At 39.1% G+C, this 20,278-nt stretch overlaps 1 protein-coding gene across 1 annotated transcript in view; it reads right to left on the minus strand.

Annotated features, from left to right (window-relative positions):
• The window catches only part of LOC115654547 (insulin-degrading enzyme-like), a 220,590-nt gene that overhangs the window by 59,330 nt on the left and 140,982 nt on the right, over positions 1–20,278 (minus strand). The window contains 6 exon segments of the mRNA XM_030568931.1: positions 3,772–3,852; positions 7,321–7,412; positions 8,013–8,105; positions 11,776–11,938; positions 12,408–12,520; positions 19,358–19,480. Coding sequence (XP_030424791.1) covers positions 3,772–3,852; positions 7,321–7,412; positions 8,013–8,105; positions 11,776–11,938; positions 12,408–12,520; positions 19,358–19,480 — 665 coding nt within the window.

Genomic DNA, 20,278 nt, shown 5'->3' on the forward strand with positions numbered 1-20,278 from the left:
AATTTTAGTTAGACCCATTCAAAGAATGTGTATTTGCGTTCATAACGCGGTCGGCGGATAAATGTTATTAATTTAGTTGTTTAGTTTATAGTTTCCAACGCAGAAGTGTGCTTTGTGATGTCTAAGCGAATGTATAAGAGCGGAGCTAGTAAACGAAAGGCAGCAAAAGGTGCCGAGTAGGAACTTGAGAAAATTCCAAAGTTGTCAATATATTTTGTGCTGCAATCCAACGTACAGGTACAGGCACATGAAACGGACAGCGCTAGCAGCGACGAATTGTATCCAGAAGTACTTCAAGTGAGGTCGAAGGTGAAGCCAGTTCTACCAAACAAACCCTGACAGATATTCCAGCTGCTGCCAGGAAAGAAGTATCTGAATCTGAACCACTGACTGATGATCCAGGAGATTGGCCGTCTATAATATCGGACAGGCAAGTGTGTGACATTGTTGCACGTGGCCCACCGCAGCACAATGCAAGTTACAAATTTCCATTTAACGAGGAAAGACGGAGGTTCACAAGTATTCATTTCTATCGAACCATGGCAAATGGCGAGAAAATAAGACGTTCATGGTTAATGTACTCAGTTCAGAAAAATGCCATTTTTTGTTTTTGTTGTAAATTATTTGGCACTGGCGACATACCGCTACGTCGTGGAACATCTGCTTGGAAAGCACTGTCAAAAAGACTTCAGCAGCATGAAACAGGCAAAGGTCATCAAGACTGTATGGTGAAATGGTTTGACCTTCCGTCAGGCATAGTAAACCGTACATCTATTGACCAACTCGAATTGCAGGCTTTTCTGAAAGAAAGATTTCTGGAGAAATGTTGTCAAATGCATGGCTGATGTCGTTATTTTCTTGTCTGAAAGAAACTTGGCATTTCGAGGAAGTAATGAAAAGCTCGGCAATCCTTCCAATGGCAACTTTTTGGGACTGTTTGAATTGCTTGCAAAGTATGATACTGTCCTCAGCGAACTTTTACAGAGGATTAAGAAGGCAGAGACACATGTTCAGTACCTCAGTCCACAGATCCAAAACGAGCTGATTCAACTTGTTGCCAGTAACATTCAAGAGGCCAACATAGCGCAGCTTAAAAAAGCAAAATATTATTCAGTTATTTTGGACTGTACTCCCGACGTGTCACATGAAGAACAGATGTCTGTGGTGTTACGCTTTGTTGAATGCAACGGTGAAGATGGTGTCAATATTTGTGAAGCATTTGTTGGTTTTCTTAATGTTCATGATACAACTGGCGAGGGCTTATTGGAAGCATTTCTTGAAAAGGCAAACAACTTAGGAATAGACATTGCTGACATGAGAGGCCAAGCTTATGATAACGGCGCAAATATGAGAGGAAATATGCTAGAAATAAATGACCGTGCCCTGTATGTACTATGTGGAGCTCACACTTGGAATCTTGTGATCTCACACGCGGCAAAGTCATCGAAATATGCCGTTCACTTTTTCGGTCTGATTAACAGAATATACATTATCTTTTTTTCTTCATCTTCACGTTGGGATATACTTCAAGAACATATGCCAATATCTGTTAAAGGGTTATCGGACACTTGTTAGGAGTTGAGAATTGATGCTGTGAAGCCATTGCGTTATCACCTTGAAAAATTGTGCAATGCTTTGTCATCTTTGCGAGAATATGCGCTCGAAAAGAAAGATGGCAATACAGCAACAGAAGCCGGTGCGCTTTTAGACCATGTTACTACGTGGCCTTTTGTTCTGACTGTGTACACGTGGTACGATATACTATTTCACGTCAATAAAACCAGCAAATTAATTCAGTCACCAGATGTGTCAATTGACGTACTGCAGGCAGAAGTCGGTGCTACAATGAAGTTTTTGGAAGACTATCGAAATACAGGATATAACTCTGTGGTCACAAATGCACGTGAAATAGCGGAGCATATGAGTATTGAGCAGGTGTTTCCAGAAACCAGGGTGCGACGTAAGAAGAGAATGTTTGATTATGAATGTGCTGATGATTCGAGTCGTCCTTCTGCCGAAGAAAAATTCAAATCGCAGTTCTTTCTTGTTCTCACTGATCAGGCCATATCTTCTGTTTCGTCGCGATTTGACCAACTCGTGGAGTGGTATAAGTTGTTTGGATTTCTGAACAACACTAACAGCCTGAAGCAGTGTCACAGATAAAATGAACTGGAGAATCACAGCAAAAATTTTGAAAGAAAAATGGGAGACACTGATGCCAACGAACTCACAATGGAATTGAATTGTTTTATTTATGTCATCGAGAAAGAGAGAGGACTTGTCACGGCAAACAATTTTTTAACGTACATATACAAGAACAGCCTTCAGGAGATATATCTGAATCTTTGCATTTGCATCAGAATTCTTCTGACCACACCAGTTACTGTCGCTGGTGCTGAAAGGAGCTTCAGCAGAATGAAACTGATCAAGAATATCTTGCCCTCAACCATGACAGATGACAGGCTTTCTGAGCTTGCAGTTATCTCAGTCGAAAACAAGATTGCCAGATCTCTGGACTATGACACATTGATTAACCAATTTGCGGAGAGCAAGGCTCGAAAGAAGCGCTTTGCGTAAATACGGAATACATGTACACTGTAGGCCTATGTATACATAATATGAACCCTGTATATTGTATAAAATAAATACCGCATTCCAGTTTCTGCATTGTAAGGGGCCCCGGACATATGTTCGGACGGGGCCACATTCTTTGTTGCTATGGCCCTGGTGGGATGGGAGAACAATTCTGCATTCTTGGGATAATCTCTTCCTCTGATGGAACAATGTCCCTGTAACCGTGCGGCACCCATCTCTCACAAGCACCCCTTCTGGTCTGGTGTCTCTACAGTCTTTAAACAGTCCGGGCCCTGGTATCAGGCTGTACCCCAGGGCTTCCTCCCAGGAGGCAATCGTTTCACCCTCTTGGTCTATGCTGGTCCCAGCTCTTCAGCGGGGCCACTACCTAGTTCAGTTCCCCTTCTGAGGATTTATCACTATCTAATTGTAGGCGAGTTCCCCAGTGGCCTATGGGGGGGGAAACGGGACCCAGGCCCACCCATTACTCCGGTTCCCAACCCAGGGACCCTAAGAATACCAGCTACATTGCTTTCTCCATCAGATATTTTCTAAGTCTCTGTTCCCAACCCCCTAATTCAACTGAGGGGTGAGAAGTGACAGGGGGGCGGGGGAGGAAGAGTGGCAGATGCAGCACTTGGCAGAGGTGTGAGCCTCACCTAGGCAGCAGACGCAGCGTTGATGTTTGTTGCTCACAGAAAAAAAAAGAGTGAGGGCAGGAAAAATTGTTTTTTGGACTCTGGGCATAATCCCAGACTTTTTTTGTGTGCAGGTGAAGAGGTTGAATTTCCCAGGTGGGGAAGAAATAGGGTAAAAATACTAAGTATACTATGCTATACTATGCCATAAAAACTACTAGACTTCTAAAAACCAACTATACACAACATATTTAAAGCTATGATGCAGCACAAAGGAGCTGAGGACACCAATGATTCCAACTCAGACTCTATGGCGGAAAGAAGAAAGTGGAGAGGCATCTTCCCACACCACCCTTTATGCCCTTGGTTCGGAGCACGAGGAAAACTACAGGGCATGTAAGGGCCAAATGACACTGCTTGTAAAAAGATTCCAGACTCAGGTGCATGGCACACATGCAAACCCACGTGTGCAATACGCACAGAGACCATCACTTGTAGAAGAATAGTAACTTATTTCTTTCCATTCAGAGACTGCCCAAAATTCAAATGCTTTACTTACATGCAAAATCCCTCCAAGCTTTGATGTATAACCTCGTGGTCGTTCTTTATCTTTAAATCTGAAAGCCACAGCATTTAGATCCTAAAAGAAAAAATTAAATCAAATTATGCATGGGAAAGTCATTTTCTCCTTTGTAAGAATAATAAAAGTTTAATTAATACACTTTACACTCAAGATCAAACTAGTCATTTAGTTAAATGACTGAAAATAAAAAGACTGGACATTTGATCAAATGCCTGTCAGTTGCTTAATAAACAACCAAATGAATCAGTGTATTACCTTTTTTTGTACACTATCATATACCATCCAATAACTGAAAATCCCGTGATTTTATATCACTGGGTGATGACTTCTTTAGCCAATAGTCCAGTGATATCAGCTATTACATTCAAATGCTTCAAAAAGCAGCTCAGCTTCAGAAGGACAAAGAACAGAAAGGTGGCAAGATCAAAGGCTTGTAACTGCCAAGCAGAGCTGACTAGGAAGGATCTGCTCCCAACTCAGCTCTGAGACTCCTCTCTCCTTAAATCCTCCCCGATTTACACATGGGGGTCTTGCAGCTCCTAGGCCCTAAGCAACAACATTTAACAAATCCATCACCACCTGAAGAAGATTCTTGATGCACAACTTCTCTTACAGACAAAGCCTTATCAGGATTTACATCAATTTCTTACTACTATGGGCATGTTAAATACTCAAACTGGCTATAACAAATATTCTTTCCGTTCTTCTTAGAACACCTAGAATACAACACATTGTTGACTTTTGTATATGTTTGAAACACGAAAGGCCAAACTCTCCTCTCAGTTACACAAAAGTGTAGTAGTTATTATCTGACATACAATAATTCAGTGCACACTAGTTGTTTCTTGGATCCATACCACTCCTACCACTGTTCACAGTAGAGAACTATACAGCTAAGTCATATCCTTCATTATCAGAAAACCATTTTGATTTAACTTATCAATATTGTGATTTATCCTCCCTCCCAAAAGAGCATGATAAAAATCTCTGATTACATTTTCTATTTTTATTTTTTTGTAAGACTGTATATCTCCTGCAGTGGTTTCCAGTTAATTCTTACAGAAGGTGTTATATTGTTTATGGAAACTGAGCCTAAGATTGTTTTTAAGGCCTGTAAAGCTTTCATGCTCTTTTCTCCTCTCTTCACATATCCAAATCCAAGGAAACTTCATAGGGAATGGGGGTGGGGGGGACCAAGCTGTTGAAATTTAATGAGCTCTGGCAGCTGTGAGAAGGCTATGCAGGAGAAAGTAAAATTTACACAGCAGGATCTTGAGAAAGAGGAGCAGCAACATGGAACTGAAGAAAAATTCTAGAGTAGGGATCAAGACTAGAGGCTGAGTGGGGATAAACTGGAGAGGATGATGGGGAGAAGTAGAAGGAGGAAGCTGCCCAATTAGCATATATGAGCAAAGGGTTGGAATCCAACAGGAACACTCATTCAAAATAGAACTTTGGAAACAGAAGTTTAAGTTTTTGAATGAAATATTCAAAGTGTTACAATGAACAAGAATAAAGAAACTAACACCTGCACTTTTCCCTTTTTTCTCCTGATCAGTCAGCCAATGGTAGAAACAGAGAGGCAGAAGCCTTTCAGAGCCCCTGCAGAAGGCATAACAAGGAACCAGGAGGGCGAGAAAAGGTTTTCCTGGTGCTACCTTTAACCATATTAACTGGAGAAATCTCCCCTCAGACTGTATTACAAAGAGAGCAAAAAGAGACATCTCTTTGCAAACCCTTGGCATAAAGATGGCAGGAATAAAGAAGACAACGGTTGCATTGCTGGTACCTCTACAACAAAAGGATGAAGAGACATAATAGCAGGGGCTCCTGAAAGCCATGCGGTTGAAAAGCAGGGGTTTGATGTGAAGTGGCAATTGAAAGGGAAGAACTTAAAAAATGAATTCACTAAAATGGGAGTCCTAGTTAGTGTAATTCATGGTTACATCATGTAAGTTATATTTATACTCTGTAGTTTGTATTTTGGTATAACAGGTAATCAGTGTTTCAAATCATAATCATACAAATGGTCAATAGTCTCATGGTCAAGTGCTACTAGTTTGACAGAACAACATATATATTTGCTTATAATGGCTAATTTGCAGAGTAATATACATATCTACACAAAATAAAAAAACCACACAAAACTTCACACCTAAATAGAAAAAGAGAGAGAGAAAGAGAAAGGCCTTCCTCAACACTGTTACAACAGGGAGAAAGTAACTTTTTTCTTCTGACTGTCAACAAGTAAAGATTTTTAAGTGACCTTATGGCCATCAATAACAGAACTCCCTAAATAATTTTAGGTAGTACATGTAGCAAAAGTAAGTAAAAGTATTCAGACAGAAAAGTGATTTTTTTTCAGTTGACTCTGTCTCTCTAAATTCCTGCAGACTGTGTGAATCCAGCACTGACGGAAGGAAGAAACTGCAGCTAGGGCGTAGCACAATATGGGGGGAATAGAGCTGATAACATTATATTTCCTTCCAAAAATGTAGTCCCACAAGACCTCTGTCTGTGCACCAAGGACATTTTTTTTTATTTAGTAAGTACCTCATGAAACAAATTAAATTTTCTCCAGTGTACAACTATCTGTTATGGAGTTACAGTCTATGGCATTCTGCAGCTTGTAAAGCTTTGAAATCTAGATATGTACATGACTGGATAAGACCCTTAATCATTCTATACATCTGATATTATCTTATATCTTGTCAAGTAGATAAAGATCTTCTGAATAGTCTAAGGGGAAACTATTACTAGTTACTAAGTTTGACAAGGTATAACTAAGGCCCTGATCCTGCAACATTCACTTGCATGAGTAACCCCTTACGTGAGTAGTTCCAGTGACCCAATGGAAACACTCTTACGAGTAAAGGGTTGTATTACATTTCACATCACCACTGAGAAGTGAAATTTTATTACTCAGTATTAATAAAGCACTTTCAAAGTTTGCTATCTACGTACACGCAATCACACAGAACTAGACTGCACTTTAATAATTAGTTCTGTAGAAGGTGCAGGATACAGCTCTACTGCCCAGGAGGAGTCCAATCAAGTAATTTCCTAAGCTCTTGTTCCACAAGGTGTGCCAACAGAATTGTGCCCGTTGATACATGGGGAAGAAGGTGGTCCCATCCATTCCCCACTCACCACCCAGGTGTGCAGTTCCTGTTTTCTCCCACACCTGTCATGAAGATGGAAGAAAACCAGGCAAGTGCATTGAGGGGGGATGTAATACTTCTCCTGACACCTCTATGGAGCCACAGAAGGTAGGACTATGATCTAGACCACTCATCTGGCTCAGAAATAGCATTTTGTATTTATATTTAAAATACTAGTGTATTCAAATTATAAAGTTCTGCTTTAATTTTTTAATAAAGTTATAGTGTCATACAAACTGCTTCTGTAGATTTGGGAAAGAAATTCTAATAGGGATTGGACAGCCATGGTATTTGATTCTCTAACATCCAAATTCTATCTATAAAAACAGATTAATAGAGAATTGCTACTATAATATAAAACTACCTTGCATTCTTGGAAAACCCATTCTTGAGGTCCTTCTGCACGTAGTTTTTGAATATACTGAAACATGTGCAAAATTATATCTTCAACGTGCACTGAAAAACAAAGATTACACACTTAAAAAATTCCTTTCTGCATCTTGAAAAACAATGTCTTCACCTAAAAAATAGACTTAAAATTATGAAAAAAAAAAGTCTTCAACTTTGGTTAATTAGGACTTAATTCACTAGGTATTGAAGTATGTGCACGGTGAAATGAAATGAGGCATGTGTTTAAGTACCTTATTGAACCAAAGCTTTATTTTCTATATAATAATACTTTGAACAGGTTACTTTTTCTCTGTGCATATAAGCATTATTATTTCAATACAGATTTATATGGTATGTACCATCTAGCATGTACAGTGTAACAGCTTATTATATTTGAGGAGAAATTAATATCAAACATTTCTTTTGTGAAATGGTCTTATTCAATACATTCATTTACAGCTGGTTTCTCACTGCTTGGTAAACAACACGCTTGTCAACTTATTAAGAGGATCAACGTCCAGAACACTTTCACGGGGCACAGTCAATGTACATAAATGTATCAGTTTGTAAGTTATTAATATAATTAGACTCTTTGGATAAGAGAATAAAAGCCAGAGTGCATCTTGCTTTTTAATAGAGGAGACTGAAAAACAATTCTTCACTTACAAAGCCCTTCCTCTGTCAGGTCCACGTTAATGATGAAGAACATGAAACCCCTAGCACCTTCTTTCTGTCCTCCAACCAGAGTATTTACCCAGCCTATGAAATTAAGAAGAAAACATATTTCAAAAAAAGTGTGTTGATTTATGCTGTTTCTCTAAACATTTTCAGTGATAGTAATTTATATATACACATATGCACTCTGAAGAAAATGTGTGTCAAACAATTTATATGTGGAGTACCTATTTCATAGACAGGTTAAAAGAAGGCTTAAATACACACAATATTATCAGAAGCTGAAGAGGATATGTGCATGTAAACTGTAGTCCCCTTGCCAGTTTGGGGCTTCAGAGAAGCAGCTCACAGGAGCTCCCAGAAACACGATCCCATTCATGGAGAGATCCAGGCAGTTTGCCCCAGCTGATGTGGAAGACGTCCGGTAATACTGGCACCGGCTGACGGCTGCTGGCGTTACCACTGAGTCAAGAAGGCAGCATGCTTCTCCCATTGTATTGACCAGGAAGAAAATCAGTACTGTCCACATGCACATCAACTACTGGACACCCAACAAGAGGACTATTCTGCCCAATACAGGATGTCATGAGTGGATGATTTTGGATTGTCTGACTGGGTACAAATGGCATTTGTACTGTGTCTATTACTAGATTCCAGTGGGGGTAGAGTTCAAGGAGAAAATTGCCTTCCTTTGTCCACTAGATTCTACCAGTTCAAGCACATGGCCCAAGACATCCCAGGTGCCTCGGCCACATTCCAGGGACTGACGGAGAAGGCAGAGAGAGACTGATGGCAGTCTTGGTATAGCTTGATGACTTGGCCGTATTCAACAGCACCCTAGAGAAGCATGAAATTTGGCTCATGAAAGTCGATGATCAGCTAAAAGAGAGTGGGTTGAAACTATAAATAGTAGGGCTATCAATTAATCGCAGTTAACTCGTGCAATTAACTCAAAAAAAATTAATCATGATTAATCGCAGTTTTAATCACACTGTTAAACAATAGCATACCAATTGAAATGTATTACATATTTGGATGGTTTTCTACATTTTCATATGTATTGTATTCTGTGCTGTAATTTAAATTAATGTGTATATTATTTTTATTACAAATATTTGCACTGTAAAAATGATAAACTAAAGAAACAGTATTTTTCAATTCAACTCATACAAGTACTGTAGTACAATCTCTTTGTCATGACAAAATACAACTTACAAATGTAAATTTTTTTTTTTTTTTGGTTACGTAACTGCACTCAAAAACAAAACAATGTAAAACTTCAATGCCTACAAGTCCACTCAGTCCGACTTCTTCTTCAGCCAACTGCTAAGACAAACAAGTTTGTTTACATTTACAGGAGATAATACTGCATGGAAGCATGTCCTCTGGAAGGGTGGCCAAAGCATAAGGGGGCATATGAATGTTTAGCATATCTGGCACAAAAATACCTTGCAAAAAGCCTTACATCCTACACACAAATGCCAGTCTTAGTGGGCATGAAGCTGTGCTTTACCAGGAGCATCCAGAAGGGTAACATTGTATAGCCATTTGCTAGCAAAAGACCATTAGACTCTGAGAAATGATATGCTGCTCACAAGTTGGAGATCCTTGTGCTCAAGTGAGCAACGGTAGAAAAGTTTCATGACTAGTTCTATGGGGTGAAATTACAAGTTAGAATAGATAACCTGCTGACCTATGCACTCACTACTGCAAAACTGGGTGCAATAGGATAAAGTTGCGTGTCTGAGTTAATAATTCATGACTTAAGCCTGAAGTACCATCCTGGAAATATAAACATTGGTGCAGACACTCTGTCATGTGTAGACCACAATAGAATAGAAACCCTTAACAGAACTGCCTGAGAAAAGTGACTGGACTGAGGCGTGACTGAGTGTCTAGTTGTTGTATAGACATATCCGAGAGGACAGCCCCTCTCATTACTATTTCTAGTGTAGAAGCAACAGAGCTAGTCTCTCTCTGGAAACAGACTAAGAATATTGGGAATACTTTAGTCATCGCTGACCACTTCACAAGGTATGCACAAGCTTACCTCACAAAGTATCAACTTGCCAACATATTGTAGGAAGAATATGCCAGTGTATTGCGCATTACTGGTTACCTACCAGAATCCACAGACCAAGGATGAAATTTTCAAAGTTGCCTCATCAAGAGCTGCTACATCTCATAAGAGTACCAAGAAAAATTTAAAAAAAAAAGGAACTCCCCCTTATCACCCACAGGGAGACCTTCAGAAGGAGAGGTTCAACGGCATGCTGTTAAAACATGTTGGGTACACAGGACTCTCATCAGAAACACAATCAAAGTCAGTGTCTCATCTTGTATATACCTACAATTATACACATAATGAAGCCACTGGACACTCACCTTAGCTTCTAATGTTTGGTCAATAAGTTATCTACCTGTAAAACACTGTTTTGGCATTTCTGCTAGTGGACTCCTACTCGGAGTAGTAAAGGCATGTCAGCATGCATGGACTTTACTGTAGAGGCCTAAAAGAGTGTCCTTTTATCACTGCTACCAAAACATCCTTCAATCCTAGATCTGTTCTCTGAGCACCTGAATGTTGGATTTAGTCAGCTGTGGTAGGGAAGCAATGTATAGGCTTGTGAAGTAAACATACGCATGAGAAATAGCTTCTGGTTGTATCCTCAACTGGCAAATATTATGCCCTACGTTGGAAGTTGTGGGGTGCCCTTAAAGATTACTATCTGACCCACGGCCCTCACTTCAGATGGAGACACATCAGTTCAGTATACTGTTTTCAACAGACTACCCGTCTAAAAGAACAACTTCAAGAGACATAGCAACAGGTCACATCCGCTGCACAACAGAACAATCATAGTAACAAAACACTCTATGGCCCCCAGGCCAGACACCAAGAATTGCAAACAAAAGACAGAGTTCTCATCAGAAACTTGCACATTTTTGGGACACACAAAACTGTAGAAAAGTGGAAGTGAGCCACACACAGTCAAAGAAAAGATGCCTGGCCTGCCAGTCTATCAACTCAAGGTATAGAAAGGAATGGGTCCCTCTACTATCCTGCATAGAAGTCATATCCTGACAATAGGATATTTGGTGAAGATACCAGTCAGGACCTCCTCACTTTCATCTATTACCACACAACAGATAATATGAGGGCATTGTTGATCTATTATCATGCCTTGCAATCCCCATTGGCCCTAAGATGGGTCACAGAGCCCCTTAAAGAGAAGGAATAAGAGGCTACATCACCCTTGAGAATCAAGGGTGCCCCAGAACAGACACAGAAAAAAAAAAACAAACTCCTTCTGAGAAAGCAATATGTATAATTACCATAAGGGAAATATCAACGTCTATATTTCTTTGCAGTTGTTTTGGGCATGAACTTGTATTTTGGTGGTTAATGGATCTCTCAGTGGTATACACTGTAGGCATGGATAGTATTCAGTAAAATGGTTTTGCAGTTAATAATTTGGCTAAACTTTAATAAAAATGATATGTACATAAAGTTACCAATCACAGTAAAATGGGATCCAAGAAACAACAGTTTCAGTATTTGAGGTTTTCTTTGTAACCAAACAGAGAAAAAGGAATACCTAAGAAATGCCTTAGAATTAAGATTTAATTTATTTTGATTTCTGATATTTAAGCTTTGTAATTTTCAGAGGTCAGCCTCAAGTGAGATATTGCTCCGAGGCTTAATGACATATTTAATGCACTACTTTTAACAGTTCACTTCCAATGGGCTTACCTTTAGCTTTGAGTTCTGATAAAAGACTTCCTGGACCTTCATGCCCAATGAGATGACCAAGGTAATGACCAGGGTTTGATTTATAGTATTTCTGAAGGTCCGGTATTGGAAACGTGACATAAAGATTTCTAATGTCCTTAATAGGTACCACTTTGTAAAGTTGCTAGAAGTAAAAATAAAACATTCCATTAATTCCAGTATTTCATCTTTTCAGGAGCATATATTATACCCTCCTATACACATTGTTAACTACATACACACCTATATCATACCAAAAAAAAAACCCAAAAAACATTTACATAAGAGTTAAGGCTATTTATGTGCATTTCTTATCAACACAAGTGTTAAAAATTCAGAAACAAATTCACCAACATTTACAATCATAGCAATCTCAACTCACAAGCCTTAGCACCCAAACACATATTTGGAATCTTCATTTCTCAATTTCTCTCAATCACATTCAAATGCACAATTTTAACTATGACCTTAGCTAGATTAAGCTGTATTGTCCATAGACACCTGTAGTAGTAGTTGTAGTAAAGTGTATGATGGTGTTATTTCTACATGAAAAAAAACAGGAAAACAGAGTTAAGGTCTTCAGAGAATGTATACCAGAAAGTCTCACAACTTACCCGAAGATGTTCTTCTTGGAAAGGATGTTCAGGAAATTCTGGTAATGGAACATTTTTGTTCTCTACTTCTGAAAATAGCTTCACTACCAAACCGGTCAGCTCATCCAAGGATTCTAAAAGAGAATAATTACAAACAGCACAATCATTGTCAGAATATTCCAGCAATCTGGGACTTATATATTTCTTTTAGAAAAATAATTATAAGATTGGACTTCATGTCTCTCTCACCACCACCACCAAGTGGAAAGAGGGAAAATATTCTGAGATTTATTTTTATTACTTATAGATAAGGTTTTGTGCTTTATAAACAAGATCTCAACTGTGGTTAAAATAAATTCCAAACTAAAAAAGTCTTTAAGTTGACGTTAAGACTGCCAAGAACAGTTCAAGAGATGACATATCAACCGTATAAACACATACAAACATTAAAAACTATTAACATGTAAAAAACATAATTAACAAGGAATCCAGTTTATCGATGCTCAGCACTACCCCATGCACCTTATGCCCTTCCAGAGTGTGAGTTTAATTGCCAAAATTCAAACAGTGGAAAACCAGAAAATACAGAGTTAAAGTGTTATTTCCAATTCCACCTTATGTTTGCCCCCTTGGTTCTCTACCCTATGGAGTCCCTCAAGGAGATCACAACATCTTACTCCTCAGCCCCTGCCAAGCAGCAGCAAACCTCCTGGATCAATGGTGCTTCACAGAGCACAGTGAGAGTCTGCTGGACAGTATGAATAGGAGTGCTGATTTGGAGTTGTCCTGCATGCGGAGAACATGGCAATTTGGTTGGTGAGAGGAAAGGAACTATTAAATTCCCAGTTCCATTGCCATCCCCACAAGGCAAAGTTTTCAAATGTTTTGGTTTTGGTTTTTCCTTGTAATGTTAACCTTTTTATTTATTAAAACTTTCACATTCTAGAATGGCATGAGGAGCACTGGGCATCTAAAACCTTAACTCCATGGTAAAGTTTTTTTGAATGTGAATTTTACTTGTTTTTCTGATAAAGTGGTTGCGAAGAGGCAGCTTATGGCACTCCTTCCAGCACCTTAGTTACCAGATGGCGATACTGCCACACGGGTCAGGGGAGTCCTAGACTGTGTATTGCTTTCAAGGCTTTCAGCAGATCAGTGCATTTTAGACTGGCCCTTGGTATCAGACACTAGAGGAGTTCAGGGGCCAGAGAGAATACATTTTTGTGTGGATATTGCTCATAGTTTTTAGCTGAATCTACAGATCCAACCTGCATGAACTTAAATCATGGGAGTCAACCAAGGAGGGAGAGTTGAACTTACGGTCACTGACACTGCAGATCACTACCACTCGGCATAAGCTAGCAGCTGAGTTGTTCGATAGGTTAATCACTCAGCATCTCTCTTACTGAACTTGGGCCATGAGGAGCCTGAGCACTGAGCTGAGCATGAGACTAAGCAATTTTCCTGATCTCAGCTCCCCACCCAGTCTCAGTATTATGTGCCTACAGGATGCATTGAACCTACCTATTTTCAGGTCCCCAAATTAGCAACCTGTGTCTGTGGTACACATCAAGCATGCCCATTCTCAGCTCTCCAGTTCTGTTTCACACTATGTACCTGTGACATGTGCAGAGTATATCCTCTCTCAGCTACCCTGTTTTCAGTGCTGCAGGCCTGATTCTAAAGCACTCTAAAAATTAAAGCTCACTTGAGGGAGAGGCTTTATTCTGGGAAACCCGCAATACACTGTGTCTAAATTTGCACCTTGTACTCTTGACATGGCATAGCTATTTTCAGAGCAATCTGCCTACACATTAGAGCACTCTGAAAAATAAAAGCAGTATCTCAGAAACCTTTTGATTAGGTGAACCCAAATTTATACCTCAAACTGTATCCCATACTCTCAGCTGGTATACCACATTTCAAGATGACCTGAACATTTCTGAAAGTTTTAGAACGCGTTGAAACCGACATGCTGTGTTTCAATTTCTGGTTTGCATCAGCCTTATGCACCCTGAGCACTGAAAGAACCAGGAAGAAATGGCAGTAACTTTTTTAAGATTGCACTGTGAAACTAGTTCACTAGCTGAGATCAGGGGAAAGAAACTGTTGTCATTTTCATGAGAATCCTGCCTACAGATTTTTACCTAACCACGGGCAAAAAAAGAGAAAAGGTTATAAGAATTAGTGAATTTTCAAATGAGGTGTTTCAGGAATCTCTTCACCCACTGACCCCAAATTTGTACCATTAATTCTATCTCTGGCCCTGATGTGGTACAGCAATTTAAGACAATCCGTCTACGTGCATTTTAGAGAATACAGTAAGCTCCATTCTCATTCTTAACAACAGAGTCACTAACACGCACTGCTCCATAATAGAAAGCCTAAATTAAAGTTATATAAGTACGGTGACACAAACCTTAACATTTAATTCATGTACACAGACTATTAAAAACACACTCACAATAACCAGCACCCAAACAACTAATACTTTGTCACTGCTTTTGTGTTAGTATTTTAGGGTCCAATCCAGCTTCTTGAATAATAAGACTTGGCTGCAATCTTACATAATTTTATAACATAAATTTAGATATTTGAATATATGTTTATATTTGTCCTGCAGCATTAAATTGAGGGTTCATTATGACATGAATACTTCCTTTTTTAATGCAATGAATATTTTTATCATCAAGTATAAAATTTATTTTAAGTCTATGTTCATAAAAGAGTCTTATCTCTAATGATATTCATCAAATTAAAGTGGAATTAATGGACTTACTAATCAAGATACAAAGAAGAATGAAGAAATCAATACAAGGCGGGACTTAAAGCAGCAGGCTACAAGTTTATTAAACACATGGATGTGGCGATGGGGAGTGGTGATGTTAACAGGGTCCACTGCAAGGTTAACTGCCCTTTAGCCACACAACCACAGAGTAAGGATCAGCCCCCTTGCCTAAGTCGTCCCTTACTAAGACAGAATTCAACCCAGCTATGGAGTCTACTCACAAAGGGGAGAGAGAATACAAAAAAGGGGTGCCTCAGTCTGCAAAAGAATCAAGATCTCCTTGTACCGAACAGAACAATGTGGACATGCCGGCCACCTCCTTGGTCCTATGCTTGGGTTTACCTAGGTGTTGGCCTTTTATCACACTGGATACCAGCCCTAATTTATTACCTTCATTAATTTCTCTCTTTTGTTCTATTTTAAATTCCTATCTAATATTCTTTTTAATCTTAAAAACCGGGCTTCCAGGATGCTCCAAGGAAGCATAAAAGCTTATTAGATGCCATGCCAATTTTGCCCAGCAGAAAAAAAGATTCCATCTTGACCTCAAAAAAGATGATTTAGTCACATGCAAAGCAAGCCCAAAAACAGCTCTGATAGGTACAATAGTACTGTTAAAGGTACTGTTAAAGGTAACCTGCAAAAAAATAAAAAAATAAAAATATTAAGGGCTTTAATTATTTATTGTTATGTTTTGCTTTTGTATAAAAAGAGTTTTTTCCACTCCCACTCCAAAAATGTTTTTTCCTTATACTTGTTTTAACACAGAAATATCAAGTCCCGTTGTCCTAGGCCTACTCTACATTACAGTTCGGTTGACGTAAGACAGCTTATGTTGATCTAACTCTGTAAGCATCTACACTAAAAAGTAGCTCCCACCAATCTAAGTCTCCCATTTTATTGACTTAACTCTACCTCCACGAGAGGAGTAGCACTGAAGTCAATGTAGTCACAGTGACACAGTGTCCATGTGGACACTGTTACTTACATCAACTGTTGACTGTCAGTCCTGCGTGGGGCTCACAGCTGGAGCCCGCCCTGTGCCAGGGCTGATAGCTTGGGCTGTCAGTCCCCCAGGTGGGGGCTCCGGCTGCGAGCCTCAGAGCAGGGGGGCCCACAATGCCCCACTCAGTTAAGTCAGTGGTAGCACTCCTGGTGACAACACGCATCACTGACAGGAGCATAGTGTGAACATGAAACATCACTTTAATTACTGCGGTGACTGTACATCGACTTAACTTAAGTCAACTTAGTTTTGTAGAGTAGAATACCCATAGAGAACCTCCTCGGAGGCTTAGAATATGTGTATTTTGGAGTTCTCACATCTTTACTGAAAAAGTAAGCATACTGAGTCTTTAACAAAGACATTTAATAGCTAACATGTTAATTAGTTATCAAAATTAAACTAGTATCAACAAAGTTTTTAAATAGTGATTAAAAAATCAATTGCCCTCTCAGAGACTCTACTTTCAAGCTTTTGCAATCTTACTAGTTCTCCACTGATCAGAGTTTTTTTTCAGGACAAACAAGTACTGAATTTCCAATCTCAAAAATAACAATGAATGAATGAATGAAAGAATAAATAAAATAGTTCTTAAACACCTCCACCCTCCTTCCTGTTAGGACATCTAAAGCAGTGGTTCTCAAACTACGGGTCAGAACCTGTTTTAATGGCATCGCCAGGGCTGTAGTTTAGATTTGCTGGAACCCAAGAGCAAAGTCTGAGCTCTGCTGCCTGGGCCCAAAGCCAAAGCCCGATTTGCACTGCTTCATCACTGGGAAATGGGGCTCAGACTTCGGCTTCAGCCCTGGGCAGCAAGGCTCAGGGTTACAAGCCCCCTACCCGGGGCTGAAGTCCTTAAGCTTGGTCCCTCCCCACCCCCAACCTGGAATGGCGGGGCTTGGGCCCCCGCACCCAGAGCAGCAGGGCTCTGTCAGGCTCAGGCTTTGGTCCCCCTTCCTGGGGTCAAGTAGTAATTTTTGTTGTCAGGAGGGGGTCATGGTGCAATGAAGTCGGAGAATCCCTGAGCTAAAGGAAACAAGAAAGAACACCTTAAAAACAAACACACATCAACAGTTTGCAGGTTAAATTAAGACTGTGGAAAAAAGGACATTCACAGTTCTTTAATCAACATGTAACGTTACAAACCACATGTGCAGCAATACTAAAGCATGACAGCATGAGTCAGGCATGCGAGGCCTGATCCAGCAGTTCATACTTGCACAAAACTCTCATTAAGTAATACATAATAATAATACCACCTAGCTCTTATACAGTGCTTTTCATCAGAAAATTGTAAAGTGCTTTAAATGGAGATCAGCATTTTAGAGATGGGGAAACCAAGGCACAGAAAGGTGAAGTGACTTGCCCCATGTCATCCAGCAGAACAGTGGAGGGGGGGGGGTAATAGAACACAGGCAATTCAGTGGGCCTATAGTCATAATCCCACAAAAATAGTTAGTCAATTAATTACATAACTTGAATTTCATATTAAAAGATAGAAAAAGGCGAGGTACCACAGAGGTTGATGATAAAAAAAGCAGATGATGGAAAAAAGACAACTAAGGGGGGATATGATAGAGGTCTATAAAATCATGACTGGTGTGGAGAAAGTAAATAAGGAAGTGTTATTTATTCCTTCTCAGACCACAAGAACTGGGGGTCACCAAATGAAATTAATAGGCAGCAGGTTTAAAATCAAACAAAAGGAAGTATTTCTTCACACAACTCACAGTCAACCTGTGGAAAGAGGATGCTGTGAAGGCCAAAACTAACAGGGTTCAGAAAAGAACTAGATAAGTGCAGGGAGGATAGGTTCTTCAATGGCTATTAGCCAGGATGGGCAGAGATGGAAACCATGTTCTTAAGTGTCCCTTGCCTCTGTTTGCCAGAAGCTGGGAATGGGTGACAGGGGATGGATCACTTGATGATTACCTGTTCTGTTCATTCTCTCTGAAGCATCTGGCATTGTTCACTGTTAGAAAACAGGATACTGGGCTATATGGTTCATTGGTCTGACCCAGTATGGCCATTCTTATCTTCTTATGATAGCATATACTCTTAGTAGCCCTGATTTAGGAATGTTCTTAAACATGCAAGTAGTCCCAATGAAGTAAGTGGGATTACTCATATGTTTAAGATAAGGTACTCAAGCACATGCATTAACTGGGATGTACAAGTCATCATACGGTATGTTTATGTTCCATGCAATGTTGAATGTCATTGCCGTAGCAATTTTTTATTTTTTCTCAAAAGCAGTATTTTCTAAAAGTAATTTGACAGTTCATCCTGCTGTTCTTCTTTAACTCTTCCTTAAAGCATGAGTATTATCAAATTATGTTACTTAAGAGACAGACAATTTAGCAAATCTATCAAATTCCATTATTTTAAAAATTAATAATTTATCTCACATATATGGAAGTTTGAAATTGAAATATCTGCTTAATGAATTTTGTCTGATCATGTAGGCACCCCCCGTTATATTATTGTAGTGTGGCTCATGAATGCTGGTCTCCCAGTATATTTAAAAGTTTTTCAACACATTGTTATTAAGTTTCTTGAAACCCTCACAAAAAATATGGTCCTGATTCTAGGTGGTGTTGAGCATCTGCAACTTCAACTGACTTAATTTAGAATTTGAGAGCACAGCAGCTCTGAAATAAAGGCTTCGAATCTAATTTCTAAATTTCTATAAAACAAATATCTAGATTAAACTTTGGCTCTTCTATCTTTGCTTATATGTCATTGTGGAATTACACAAATATGCATCGGAGAAAAATCACAGATTATGCAAAGTATTTTCAGGCTAGATCTGCTAAACTGGTTGCGGTAAATTTCTAAAACCTCTCTTATCTGAGGCACAAGTACTCCTTATCTTGGAGCATTCCATAGCAAGTTTTAGGACTGGGAAAAAAAATCAAAAAAATTCTGCACAGATTTACACACACTGAACTGTGCAGGCAATGAGTATCCTCACTGACTTCAATGGGACTGTTCACAGTGCATAAAATTAAGCACATATTTACAGGATTCGGACCCCAGCCTCCTTTGTTTAAAAGCCTGGAGAAAAAAAGTCTTAGCTTATTTAAGTATGTCTTATTTTCTTCTATAAGAATTCAAATAATAATTGTAAAAATCATACTCAGCTAACCAAGAAACTACCATTAAAAGTTTGGCACTCACCCCGTCCTAGGACACAAATAGCCATTAAATTTGATGAATAATAAGTAGAATGGAACTTCAACAGCTCTTGTCTGACATCTATTCCTTCTTTAGTTGGTCTAGTTTCCAAAGTGAATTTGTTCCCTGTAATACAAAGGAAAACTCATGAAGATATTTAGTGCTGGACATACACACACATTATATGAATTTACAAACTGAAAAACCCTGTCTGATTACCCTGTGTTCTAGGTGCATGCACAAACTTTTATTTAAAAAAAAAAAGTACATACCAAAAAAATCAGATTGTATCAATATCAGCTAACCTCATCAGGACCAATCAACTCTTCCATCCTCAACCCACTCCTTTCTTAAAAGGCTGGGAAAATAGATAACTTTGCAGTAAAACTTACAGGTCAAACAGACACTTTCAAATAAAGGAAAATTCCCTTTTAAATAGTCACTGCTATTGATTTTTGAAGGTGTCACATTAATGTACTGATGGCAACTTTTACTGTAAGAAAATATTTAGATTCGTAGTTAAAACAGCGGTCTTGTCTGCTGCAAGAGTAGTGAGGGGACACTAGAAAAAAATCAGATTTTGTGAAAAGCAAGCTGATCAGAGTTGGATTCTAGTCCATTCCACTTCACTTGGTAATCTTTTGTTGCGGTCACGTGGCTGTAAAAGAAACATTCTAGAACAAGACTATTTTTACATTACAGCCAAACAAAGAATTCAGAAAACAGGAACACTCAATAAGAAGGTAGGAGTGTAGAAGCAATAGGGTGGAGGGAGATGACGACACAGGATGTGCAACAGCAAGAAGGATAAACATGCTATTAAACAAATCTCCAACACAGGTAGCAATTAACATACATCACCAAGGCAACAAGTAAACACCAGGCATAGTATAAACTTGCACCAGAAGTTGCAGGTACATAGTC

Source organism: Gopherus evgoodei, chromosome 7 (genome assembly GCF_007399415.2).
Source record: "Gopherus evgoodei ecotype Sinaloan lineage chromosome 7, rGopEvg1_v1.p, whole genome shotgun sequence".
Lineage (NCBI taxonomy): Eukaryota > Metazoa > Chordata > Testudines > Testudinidae > Gopherus > Gopherus evgoodei.